A 13,523-nucleotide genomic window follows, 5' to 3' on the forward strand; every position below is an offset into this window, starting at 1 on the left:
AGGATTCATCAGGGCACGGACCCCGTCCGTCTAAGAGGCGCCGCGGGGTTCCCTCTCCCTCCTCATCCCGTGGCTCTGATTCAAGGGCTGAGGACTCGCAGGACGAGGAGGATGCCTATACAGGGGGCTCGGAGGCTAACTCCATGTGCCCCATTGACCCTTCCGGGGGTGACTCAGAATTTAGTGACTTGATTGCTTCCATTAATTCTGTACTGGATCTCAATCCGCCAGTATCAGAAGAGCAGCCCTCTCTGGCAGAAAAGCACCAGTTTATCTCGCCGAAGAGAGTAAAGAGTGTGTTCTTTAACCACTCCAGTTTTCAGGCCGCTGTGACCAAACCCAGGGCCTGTCCTGACAAACGCTTCCCAAAGCGTGGTTCTGATGACCGGTTTCCATTTCCACCTGAGGTGGTCAAGGAGTGGGCTCACTCCCCAAAGGTAGACCCCCCCGGTGTCTAGGCTCTCAGCCCGGACCGTTGTGTTGGCTGATGGCACTTCCCTTAAGGATGCTGCCACTAAGGTAGCCTCCTCGTGACTCTCTGTCCGATCCAGCCACATCCTTAGTCGGTGGCAGGCTCTCCCACTTTGGCGACGCTTGGTTTCAACACGTCTCCGATCAGTGGGTGAGAGATATCATCTCCCACGGCTACAGGATAGAATTCTCTTCCAGCCCGCCAAACAGATTTTTTCTCTCAACTCCCCCTTGCTCCAAGGCCGCCGCCTTCTCACAGGCCGTGGCAGTCTTGCAGGCCAACGGAGTGATTGTGCCAGTTCCCGCCCGGGAACGGTTCAGAGGTTTTTACTCAAACCTTTTCCTAGTTCCCAAAAAGAACGGTACCTTCAGGCCCGTCCTGGATCTCAAGCTTCTCAACAAGCATGTTCGGGTGCGGCACTTTCGCATGGAGTCCCTGCGATCAGTCATTGCCTCGATGTCCCAAGGGGATTTCCTGGCATCCATCGACATCAGAGATGCCTATCTGCATGTGCCCATTGCAGTTTCTCACCAGCGTTGGCTACGCTTTGCAATAGGAGACGATCATTTCCAATTCGTGGCTCTCCCCTTCGGGTTAGCCACGGCCCCTCGGGTATTCACCAAGGTCATGGCAGCTGTGATTGCGGTTCTGCACCTTCAGGGGTTGGCAGTGCTCCCTTACCTGGACGACCTTCTAGTCAAATCGCCATCCAGCGCAGACTGTCAGCGGAGTGTCTCGCTCCCTCTCAGCACTCTAGCCCAATTCGGGTGGCTTGTCAATCTTCCCAAATCCACTCTGACTCCGACCCAGAGTCTCACGTACCTAGGGATGTAGTTCGAGACTTTGCCGGCACTTGTGAAGTTGCCCTTAGACAAGCAGCTGTCACTCCAGTTGGCGGTGCGCTCTCTCCTGAGGCTCCGCCGTCATACCCTCAGGCGTCTGATGCAGGTGCTGGGTCAGATGGTGGCGTCCATGGAGGCTGTTCCCTTTGCCCAGTTCCATCTGTGCCCCCTGCAGCTGGACATTCTCCGCTGTTGGGACAAGCGGCCTTCCTCCTTAAACAAGTCAGTGGCTCTGTCGCCACGGGCCAAGAGCTCTCTTCAGTAGTGGCTTCGGCCCCTCTCCCTGTCCCAAGGGCGCTCCTTCCTGGCCCCGTCCTGGGTGATTCTCACCACGGATGCCAGTCTCTCCGGCTGGGGAGCGCTGTGTCTCCACCACAGAGCACAGGGCACTTGGACTCCGTCCGAGTCAACCCTTTCAATCAATGTGCTGGAAATCAGAGCCGTACTTCTGGCTCTCCTAGCATTTCACCATCTGCTGGCGGGCAGGCACATTCGAGTCCAGTCAGACAACGCGACATCGGTTGCCTACATCAACCATCAAGGCGGGACACGCAGCCGCCGGGCAATGATGGAGGTACAACGCATTCTTCAATGGGCGGAGGACTCCAGGTCCACCATATCCGTAGTCCACATCCCAGGCGTGGACAACTGTGAGGCAGATTATCTCACCCGTCAAAGCGTGGACGGTGGCGAATGGTCCCTACATCCGGCAGTATTTCAGTCGATCTGCCGCAGATGGGGAATTCCGGACGTGGATCTAATGGCATCCCGTCACAACAACAAAGTTCCTGTCTACGTGGCTCGCTGCCACGATCCTCAGGCATTCGCCGCGGACGCTCTGGTTCAGGACAGGTCCCAGTTTCGTCTGTCCTACGTGTTTCCCCCTCTAGCTCTCTTGCCCAGAGTCCTGCGCAAGATCAGGATGGAGGGCCGTCGAGTCATCCTCTTTGCACCGGACTGGCCCAGGCGAGCTTGGTATCCGGATCTACTCCAACTATCCGTAGAGATGCCGTGGCCTCTCCCAGACCGTCCAGACCTACTCTCGCAAGGTCCGTTCTTCCGCCCGAATTCTGCGGCCCTCAAATTGACGGCGTGGCTCTTGAGTCCTGGATTTTGACGGCTTCTGGTATTCCTCCTGAAGTCATCTCAACTATGACTCGGGCCCGTAAGTCTTCGTCCGCTAAGATCTATCACAGGACTTGGAAGATTTTCCTGTCCTGGTGTCGTTCTACCGACCATCCTCCTTGGCCGTTCTCCTTGCCGACCCTTCTGTCTTTTCTACAGTCCGGTCTGCAGCTAGGACTGTCCCTCAACTCTCTCAAGGGACAGGTCTCGGCCCTGTCAGTTCTGTTCCAGCGGCGTCTCGCTCGGCTGGCTCAGGTCCGCACCTTCATGCAGGGCGCGTCTCACATCATCCCGCCTTACCGGCGGCCCTTGGACCCCTGGGACCTTAACTTGGTTCTCACGGTCTTGCAGAAACCCCCCTTTGAGCCCCTTAGGGAGGTTTCTTTGTACCGCCTCTCACAGAAAGTGGCCTTTCTGGTTGCTATAACTTCTCTCAGGAGAGTTTCTGATTTGGCGGCGCTCTCCTCGGAGTCACTTTTTTTGGTCTTTCATCAAGACAAGGTGGTTCTCCGTCCGACTCCGGACTTTCTTCCTAAGGTGGTCTCTCCCTTCCACCTTAACCAGGACATTACCTTACCTTCCTTCTGTCCGGCCCCTGTTCATCGCTTTGAAAAAGCTCTACATACTCTAGATCTGGTGCGTGCTCTCCGGATCTATGTGTCTCGCACCGCTGCGCTTAGACGGTGCACCTCTCTTTTTGTGCTAACCACAGGTCGGCGCAAGGGTCTCCCTGCTTCTAAGCCGACCTTAGCCCGTTGGATTCGGTCGGCCATTTCGGACGCCTACCAAATTTCGCAGGCTCCTCCCCCGCTGGGGATCAAAGCGCACTCGACCAGGGCTGTCGGTGCCTCTTGGGCTTTTCGGCACCAGGCTACGTCTCAGCAAGTCTGTCAGGCTGCCACTTGGGCTAGCCTGCATACCTTCTCGAAGCACTATCAAGTGCATGCTCATGCTTCGGCAGATGCGAGCTTGGGCAGACGCATCCTTCAGGCGGTGGTCGCCCATTTGTGAAAAGGAACGATAAAGAAAAAGAGAATTTTGTTTACTTACCGTAAATTCTTTTTCTTATAGTTCCGTCTTGGGAGACCCAGCACCCTCCCTGTTGCCTGTTGGCAATTTTCTTGTTCCGTGTGTTTTCACATGCTGTTGTCGTGAACAGAGTCTCCGGTTGTTCCGGTTCTTGCTCTGTTCTACTTTTGGGTGGCTATTCTCCTTCAGCTTTTGCACTAAACTGGTTAGGACTGGTTGACCAGGGGGTGTATAGGATCAGAGGGAGGAGCTACACCTTTTAGGTGTAGTACTTTGCGTGTCCTCCGGAGGCAGAAGCTATACGCCCAAGGTTTGGGTCTCCCAAGACGGAACTGTAAGAAAAAGAATTTACGGTAAGTAAACAAAATTCTCTTTTTTTTAAATGCTAGTGTGATTTACCTTATATGATATTTTTGTATGGATAGAGAGATGCTGGGTTTAATGCCATTTACTACTTTTTACATGGGAAAATACTTTCTTACACAAGTAAGGGTTTTGTTTTAGTTAATAAAACTGCACTAAACGTCATTACTTTTTTCATTTTGAGACCCGCTAATATGTAGTTTTCTCCCTGAACGAAGTTTCAGATTTTTCTTTGTGGCACTCTCTCTCCCAGAAATAGTGTCTTGAAAAAGCATTCATACCTCGTGATTTTTTTCCCATTACACCCACAGTCTTCAATGTATTTTATTAGGATTTTATATGATATACTAAACTAAGTAGCAGGAATTTGTGAAGCGTATAGGAAATGATAAACATTTTAAAACTTATAAATCTGAACATTGTGACGTGCATTTGTATTCATTCTGAGTCAATACTTTGTAGGACCACCCTTTGCTGCAATTACTGCTGCCAGTCTGTCTCTACCAGCTGTGCACATCTACTGGCTGACATTTTTGCCTATTCCTCTTTGCAAAATAGCTCTATCTCAGCGAGATGGATGGAGGCATCTATGAACAGCAATTTTCAAGTCTTACTACAGGTTCTCAATGGGATTTAGGTCTGGACTGTGACTGGGCCATTCACACCCATGAATTACTGGAAGGTGAACACCTCAGTCTCAAGTGTTTTGCAGCCTCTGACAGGCTTTCTTCCAGAATCGCCCTGTATTTAGCTCCATCCATCTTCCCATGAGCTCTGATCAGCTTCACTGGTGAAGAAAAGCATCTCTACAGCACGATTCTGCCACCACCATATTTGACTGGGGGAGTGGTGTTTTCAGAGTGTGCAGTGTTTGTTTTCCGGAACACACAGAGGTTTGCATAAATCCCAAAAAGTTGCACTTTGTTCACATCTGACCAGAGCACCTTGTTCCACATGCTAGCTTGGGATTTTTTTGTATTACCTAAACCTGCTTTATGCTTTTCTACAACTTTGTCCCTGACCTGTCTGGTGTGTTTTTTGGTTTCTATAATGCTGTTTGATGCCTAACGTTCTCAAACAAACCTCTGAGGCCTTCACAGAACAGCTGTAGTTATACTGAGAATACATTACACACAGGCGGACCCAATTTACTAACTAGGTGATTTCTGGAGGCAATTGGTCATGCCACATTTTATTTAGACATATAAGACTACAGGGGGATAAATAGAAATGCACGTCACAATTTAAGATATATATTTTATTAAATGTTTACGACGCTATGTATTATGTATTTTACACTTCAGTTACTTGCTACTTAGAGTGAGTATTTTACAAATAACCTCAATAAAATACCTTTAAGTGTAAAATGTGGATGGCACTATATATGCTGTGTTTATTCAGGCTAATACTGACTTTGTTAGCTTTATTACTTACGCTCTTGTTCTTTTCTATCCTATTTTGTCTGCCCTCCCTCAGATTATAAATGCTTTCTCTCCTCTCCACACTAGAGATCTGTGAATAATTTTCTCCCACTCTCTGCTGTTCTCTTTAATTGAAAGAAAAGTTAGTTAGCACTGTAATCTTGTAGCACTGGGGTCCTGGGTTCAAATCCCACCGATGAGAACATGTGCAAGGAGTTTGTATGTTCTTCCGGTGTTTGCGTGGGTTTTCTCCGTGTTCTCCGGTTTCCTCCCACACTCCAAAAGCATATTGATAGGGAATTTAGACCTTGAACCCCAATGGGGACAAAAATGATCACGTCTGTAAAGCTCTGTAGAATTAATAGCGCTATATAAATGAGCAAAATACAGAATGTAGTGGAAGAGCAGAGGCAGCTGCCAGTCGCAGGAGCTTTAGGAGGCTTGTATCAGTCTTGCAAATCACTCTGCCAGATATAGCCTAACTCTACAGTGTAAATTCTATGTGTGCATGCTGCGTTTTTTTGACGCTGCGTTTTTGTGCGTTTTTGGCCGCTAAAAATGCACAAAATCGCCTAAAAATGCACCTGCGGCAAAAACTCACAAAAAACCGCACCGGTAAAAGCGCAGGCGTTTTTACCGCGTTTTGGTGCATTTTTGGCTGCGTTTTTCTGCATTTTTCCAATGCATTGCATGGAGGGAAAACGCAGGAAAAAATTGACATGTCCATTTTTTTTTTTTAGCTCAAAAACACAGCTTAAAAAAAAAGTGCTGGGGAACCAAAGTCATGCAGTTTTAAGCCCAAAAACGCACAAAAACACACCCAAATAATGCACTGTGCGCACATAGCCTTATTGTGTATTCTGGATAAATGAGCAGCTTGCTGCACAAAAGATCATTGGTCTCGGCAGCTCATCATCTTGTGTAAACAGGACCGTGTGCTCCTGGGAACAATGGCTGCCACGGCATTTACCAAGCAAATGAACAATAAAAAAATGCTCTATTGGTACAGATAGTTTTTAAAGCAACTTCAGGCACCCACTAGCTTTCCAAATCTTTCGCTTATGAACCTCATTGGAATGTTATTTTAACTCTTTAATTTCCAAAGTGAGGATTAAAAGTAATAAGTAGTTCTCCCAATGAGGTCTTTACCATTTATAAGCGTAGAAATCGAATTTATAATGTAAGTACATGGACTGGTCATTCATAGTCTTTTACTTCCACAATATGGAGAATAGGTTATTTCCTTCCTTGTATATTAAAGGGTGCTTTACACGCTGCGACATCGCTAGTAATCTCGTTAGCGATATGACACGCCAGATCGCAGATAAGATTTGCCGAGATCGCACATAGGTCATTTTTGTAGCGCTGGTCACATGTGCGATCTCAGCAAATCGTATGTGCGATCTGGCGTGTTACATCGCTAACGAGATCGCTAGCGATGTCGCAGCACGTAAAGCACCCTTAATGCGCAAGACCTACGTAGCGTCACAGTGGAACTTTCCTTTCTTTGCAGGTAAATGACATAACTCTCCTGGGCGAAAATCATAAAGATGTGGTAAATATCTTGAAAGAGCTGCCAATCTGCGTAACTATGGTATGCTGCCGCCCGGTACAGCAAGATGCCAGCCCATTGAACGCTGAAGAACAATGCATTTCTGAACAAGACATTCATCTCATGGAAAAGGTGTGTGTTAGAAAAAAAAATCAGAACGCAAAACTCGCTGTCGACCTTGACAGGGGTGCATCTGCCAGTTACGTGTCATTGCTAATGGCAGCGTGCATATACCGATTTATATTACGATACATTACCTTAGCAATCTTAATTAAATCAGAACTTTGCAATGTTGTCTTCTCTCTGCAATGCCCACAATAAAGGGAGCGATTACATTATTTTATATTATATTACAATTCATCTATCAGAACTGTGAAAAAGTCAAACTTTGCTGAAGAATAAAATAGGATTAGAAAGTATTAGCATATAAAGTAGTTATATTTTCATATAAAGTATGGAAAGATACTGCGACAAGAGCTTTAAAAAAATAAGAGTTAATAGTTTTTTTTTGGTTTTTTTTTTATCAATGAGGAAAATGTAAATTGAATGAATAAATAAAGCTAAATAAATCAATATTTGATGTAACCACTAAAGATGGGCAAACAGCCAGATGTTCGGTTCTGCAGGTCTGGCCGGACTTTTTTTTTTCTTAATTTTTTTATTTTTAGAAATCCAATTCAGGACTGGACTTGAACCCAAACATCTGCCCAGATGCTGAACCCAATATAAGTCTAAATTTTGACACCTAGCCAATATAAAGCTGACAGTTGGGGGCTGGTATTCTCAGGCTGGAGAGGCGAATGGTCATTTGGCCCCCCTAGCCTAAAAATAGCAGCCAGCAACTGCCCAGAATTGTCACATCCATTAGAGGTGACAATCCCGGCACTTTACCCAGCTGATCCCGATTGCCCTGGTGTGGTGTCAATCAGGGTAATATAAGGGGTTAATGATAGCTTACAGCGGCCACTAAGCCCTAGATTAGTAATGGTTATTAGTCTGGGACCCCCCATTACTAATCCCATGAGTGAAAAGAAATAAACACCAAAAAAATCCTTTATTTGAAATAAAATAGAAAAAAAATCTCCCTCTTTCTCCAGTTTATTAACCCCCAAACACCCATGTCCGATGTAATCCGCAGGAGTTCCCACGACAATCCCGGCTCTGCTACATACTGAAGTTGCAAGGAGGCATATTAGAAAATATGACCACCTGCTGCGGCTTCAGGCAGACGCTGACTGAGCCGCAGTGAGCGGTGATGTCAGTGAGCTTACCTGAGTTTACAGCTGGATGTTCCCATGGTCCCCCACCTGTGACCACGGTTAAACTCCCCTCAAGTGAATTCATTGAACTCAGTGACCTAATCAGACCGGCATCTCCTGGCAGAAAACAGCGTTTTTTTGCTAAGAGATGCAGATTTGATGATGGAATTTATACAGCAAATTCCTGCACCAATATTATCTCCTGGCAAAAAAACACCTCAAATTGCAATGCATATTAATGCTATTTTTTTACCAGGAGATACAGATTTGTTGCAGGAATTTGGACATTTCAGCACCAAATTTGGCCGAAGCCACACCTAAACAGCAGTAAAACTGTTTTTGTGCGATATTCTGCAAGGAGATGCAGATTTGGTGCGTGAATTTATACACCAAATTCCTGCACCAAATCTATATCTCCTGGCAAAACAAAACTCATCGAAATGTGATGCAGTTTTGATGTGATTTTTTTTTTTTTTTTTTTTTTTTTGCTAGGCGATGCAGATTTGGTGCAGGAATTTGCTTATGCAGTTTTGATTAAAGAAATAGTTTTAACTTCTTCAGATTTACCAGTTCTCTGAATGGTGAGCTCTGTATAACCCCACTCACACCACTGATTGACAACTTTTTGCTTACACTCTACATAGGCAGAAAGCTGCCAATTGGTGATTGGAGTAGAGGTATACAGAGATCATGAATATGGAAGACTATTAGGCAGCAGGTTTAATAGTCTTCTAGTGATGAACTGCTGCTGATAAAACTTTGATTTTATAAAAACTACAGCAAGCAGCCCAGTAACTGACACATTGCTGGAATCATGGTCTCTATGTCTACATTATGCTGCTTTCAGATTAGTGATCTAAAACCAAGTGACAGATTCTCTTTAACCGGTACAAGATCAGAAAACATTTGTTAATCCTATTATTGGAGTTATATAAGAGTATATAACATTGTATAAGAAAAGATTTCCCTTCAGGAATATGTCTTAAACATATCACTTAGAACATGTGTGGGAAGCTCAGTGGTTAGCACTGCAGTTTTACAGCGCTGGGGTCCTGAGGTCAAATCCCACCAAGGACAACATTTGTAAGAAGATGGTATGTTCTCCCCGTGTTTGCGTGGGTTTCCTCTGGGTACTCCGCTCTCCTCACACACTCCAAAAACATACAGATAGGGAATTTAGATAGGCAACACTGTCCCCATTGAGATTCACAATGTATGTAAAGCACTGTGGAATTAATGGTGCTAGATAAGTGAATAAATATTATTATTATTTTGAACAGCAGTGTATTTGTACACTTCACTTTTTTCTTTTTTGTGCATCATAGGATGAGGAGTTTTCCAGTACCCAGTTATCTACACTGTGGAAAATACAAGATGATGATCCTTTACTTCCTGGTCTAATATGTAGTAAAGAGTCTCAGGTAATTGTACTTTTAAAACAATAAGGCATCTCTGAGCTCAAGTCTCAAAGATGTCCGTTATCTAAATCAGTGTCCCTGAAGAAGCAGCGTAAGGGCGAAACCAGTTGGGCAATATCCTTATAACTTTACTGTTGGAGTTTGTTTGATATGCTGTGAACAAAAGCTTGTCTTCTAAGCTGGGAACACAAATATTTGCATTTTTAAACCTAGCTTTACACACATACAGTATATAATATATATATATATATATATATTTTACAGTATATAGAGATATATGTGTGTGTGTGTGTGTATATATATATATATACACATATATCTCTAATAGATAGTTAGACAGATAGATAGTCAGACAGACAGACAGACAGACGGATAGATAGACGGATAGATAGACGGATAGATAGACGGATAGATAGACGGATAGATAGACGGATAGATAGACGGATAGATAGACGGATAGATAGACGGATAGATAGACGGATAGATAGACGGATAGATAGACGGATAGATAGATGGATAGATAGATAATAGAGGGATAGATAGACAGATAGATAGACGGATAGATAGATAGACAGACAAACAGATAGACAGGCAGATAGACAGGCAGACAGACAGATAGACGGACGGACGGACGGACGGACGGACGGACGGACGGACGGACGGACGGACGGACGGACGGATACTAGATGGATAGATAGATAGATAGATACTAGATGGATAGATAGATAGATAGATACTAGATGGATAGATAGATAGATAGATACTAGATGGATAGATAGATAGATAGATACTAGATGGATAGATAGATAGATAGATACTAGATGGATAGATAGATAGATACTAGATGGATAGATAGATAGATAGATACTAGATGGATAGATAGATAGATAGATACTAGAGGGATAGATAGATAGATAGATACTAGAGGGATAGATAGATAGATAGATACTAGAGGGATAGATAGATAGATAGATAGATACTAGAGGGATAGATAGATAGATAGATAGATAGATAGATACTAGAGGGATAGATAGATAGATAGATAGATACTAGAGGGATAGATAGATAGATAGATAATAGAGGGATAGATAGATAGATAGATAATAGAGGGATAGATAGATAGATAGATAATAGAGGGATAGATAGATAGATAGATAATAGAGGGATAGATAGATAGATAGATAATAGAGGGATAGATAGATAGATAAATAATAGAGGGATAGATAGACAGACAGACAGACAGACGGATAGACAGACGGATAGATAGATACTAGATGAATAGATAGATAGATAATAAAGGGATAGATAGACAGACAGACAGACAGACGGATAGATAGATACTAGATGGATAGATAGATAGGATAATAGAGGGATAGATAGATAATAGAGGGATAGATAGACAGACGGATAGACAGACAGACAGATAGATAGATATGTAGATAGATAGATATAAATATATGCAATATTCACGTGTTCAGGACAAACTATACAACACAAATGCATGGGGGTTTTCCATACCTCATCCATGTATAGCACAAAAATCTTCATGAAGTTTAAGGGAAAATAAATGTGTTCTGACAATGTAAAAGTATATATTTGTATGACTTACTAGTATGTGGACTTCTGTCATTTATTTAACAGCAGCATAAGTTAGAATAAATGTCCTGTGCATAGTAGGCAAATGTATGTGTAGCAGATATAAAAAGATTATCGGGGCAACCATCACTCACTTTATTGCTGACCAGAAAGTTCACTGAGCATATAAAAGTGAACAATTCCATACTCGTAGGACAATAAAAGCCAATACTTGATCATGTTAGGAAAGGCCGCATTGCTTAAGTGTGAATCTGTAACAAGGCTCTTGTGATTTTAGCATCAGATTGACTTTGGTGCTGCGGTTGGATCTTCGGAAACGGATGACTTGATTATGGCAGAAGATGACGATAGTCCTAGCGTTGAAGACACACAAGGATCCCCCTTGGCAATGTGGGAGCTTGACATTCAGCACATTGAACTAGAAAAAGGAAGCCTGGGGCTTGGCTTCAGTATATTAGATTATCAGGTATGTTTTTTCATTTTTTCTATTAAACTCCGTCTGTTTGCTTAGCTGGTAGTGCTTAGGGAATGGTGTGTAGGAGGTCATTTTAATTATTGGGGTTTTCTGATCCCCGAGCAGGAGCTCATTGTCTCTCCGACCTTCTCAGACCAGCATAGGGTGATCTCCAGACTATTCTGTTATTTCATTGCACACACTGCTGCAGGAAAAATGGAAGAACAACCAAAGTTCAAAAAAACAATAGCATTTTTTTTTTATACAGATTTTGCATTTTTTAATCTGTCCCCTTTTCTATATAGGACCTGGGTCCTCACAGCGAGGCCGTGTGGGGATCCATGACTTGACAGTTTTGCTATAACGTATGATAGAAATTGGCTTACTTTTTAGTAGAAATATACTCTAGCTCATAGCTAGCAAAGAGTTGTATGTATCACCATGGCAGCCCATAGATATGACAAATGTGTTAAATGGAATTTGTCCTCAGGTTTTTGCTATGCAATCTGATAGCACTATCATGATGGACTAAGACCCATATTTTAGTAATTTCACTCCTGACCTGTTTGCTGTCATTTTGATAAAATCCCTGTTTTCTCTGCTGCAGATCTACTAGTTATCTGAATGCTGAGTTCAGTATAACTCTGCCCACACCACTGATTCACATCTTTCTGTGCATAGGCAGAAAGCTGCTAATCAGTGGTGGGAGCCAAGTTACACAGAGCAGGAGAGCTAAATGGTAAAAGAAAACCAGTCCTCTAATGAAACTGCAAAAAAGAATATCATTACTTACAGCAAGATGGAATTGCAGCTGTATATTGCTCAGGCCAAAAGACTACTGCTACTCCAGCAGGATACAGCTAAACCCCCACTAAATGGAGGCATCACAGGTGCAGGAGGAGCAAATCACACTCCCTTCCAAATATGAAGGAGGTGATGGCTGGATGGTAAAACTGCACACTGGTGGCTTGCATAGAGCACTGTTCACACATGCAGATGCACAGTCACAAGCCCGTAGCTATTAGGTGATGCCCATACTATTACATCAGGCGGGCTGCCAAGCCGTTCCCCCACTGTTCTCTACATAGGGACAGAAATTCTAATAGCAAGGCCTAACAGAAAGGGGCCTGGCTGTATCCTGTACAAAAGCTGTATCCTGATGGAGTAGTAGTAGTCTTTTGGCCTGAGCAATATACAGCTCTAATGAAACTGCAACAAGAAGCACAGTAAGTGACACATCGCTGGAGTCATGGACTCAACCTCTACATCATGCTGCCCTCAGATTAATTAGCAAAAACCTTCAACAGGCATGTTCTTTCTTCATCGCTCCATTGGGAGACCCAGACGATTGGGTGTATAGCACTGCCTCCGGAGGCCACACAAAGCATTACACTAAAAAGTGTAAGGCCCCTCCCCTTCTGGCTATACACCCCCAGTGGGATCACTGGCTCACCAGTTTTCGGCTTTGTGCGAAGGAGGTCAGACATCCACGCATAGCTCCACTGTTTAGTCAGCAGTAGCTGCTGACTATATCGGATGGAAGAAAAGAGGGCCCATATAGGGCCCCCAGCATGCTCCCTTCTCACCCCACTGGTGGTTTGTAAGGTTGAGGTACCTATTGCTGGTACGGCGGCTGGAGCCCACATGCTGTTTTCCTTCCCCATCCCCCTGAGGGGCTCTGAGGAAGTGGGATCTTACCGGCCCCAAAGCCCTGAGGCCGGGCTCCATCCACAGACCCATTGAACCTGCTGGATGTGGAGCGGGAGTGCCGTTCAGGGACATGGCCCTGCACCATTCAGGTACTCTGTGTCCCCGTACACACAGGCACAGCACACTCCAGACTTGCTGGGTGTGCTAGTGCGCCGGGGACAGTAAAGGGTTACAGTCACTGCAGCCTAGCTGAGTGACTTTATTTATTGGGAACTACCGCGCCGGACGCTCCGGGAGCGGCGGCGCGGCTGGGACTTGTAGTGCGCCGGGGACTTAGCGCCG

General features: G+C 44.7%; 1 protein-coding gene across 5 annotated transcripts in view; it reads left to right on the forward strand.

Moving 5' to 3' along the window:
• MPDZ (multiple PDZ domain crumbs cell polarity complex component) overlaps nucleotides 1-13,523 on the forward strand; it is a 268,414-nt gene that overhangs the window by 88,903 nt on the left and 165,988 nt on the right. For all 5 annotated transcript variants that reach the window (XM_075316964.1, XM_075316973.1, XM_075316991.1 and 2 more), the window contains exons 15-17: nucleotides 6,766-6,936; nucleotides 9,389-9,484; nucleotides 11,355-11,543. In XM_075316964.1, coding sequence (XP_075173079.1) covers nucleotides 6,766-6,936; nucleotides 9,389-9,484; nucleotides 11,355-11,543 — 456 coding nt within the window. The remainder of the gene's footprint in view (nucleotides 1-6,765; nucleotides 6,937-9,388; nucleotides 9,485-11,354; nucleotides 11,544-13,523) is intronic.

The sequence above is a fragment of the Anomaloglossus baeobatrachus genome, chromosome 1, assembly GCF_048569485.1.
Source record: "Anomaloglossus baeobatrachus isolate aAnoBae1 chromosome 1, aAnoBae1.hap1, whole genome shotgun sequence".
Lineage (NCBI taxonomy): Eukaryota > Metazoa > Chordata > Amphibia > Anura > Aromobatidae > Anomaloglossus > Anomaloglossus baeobatrachus.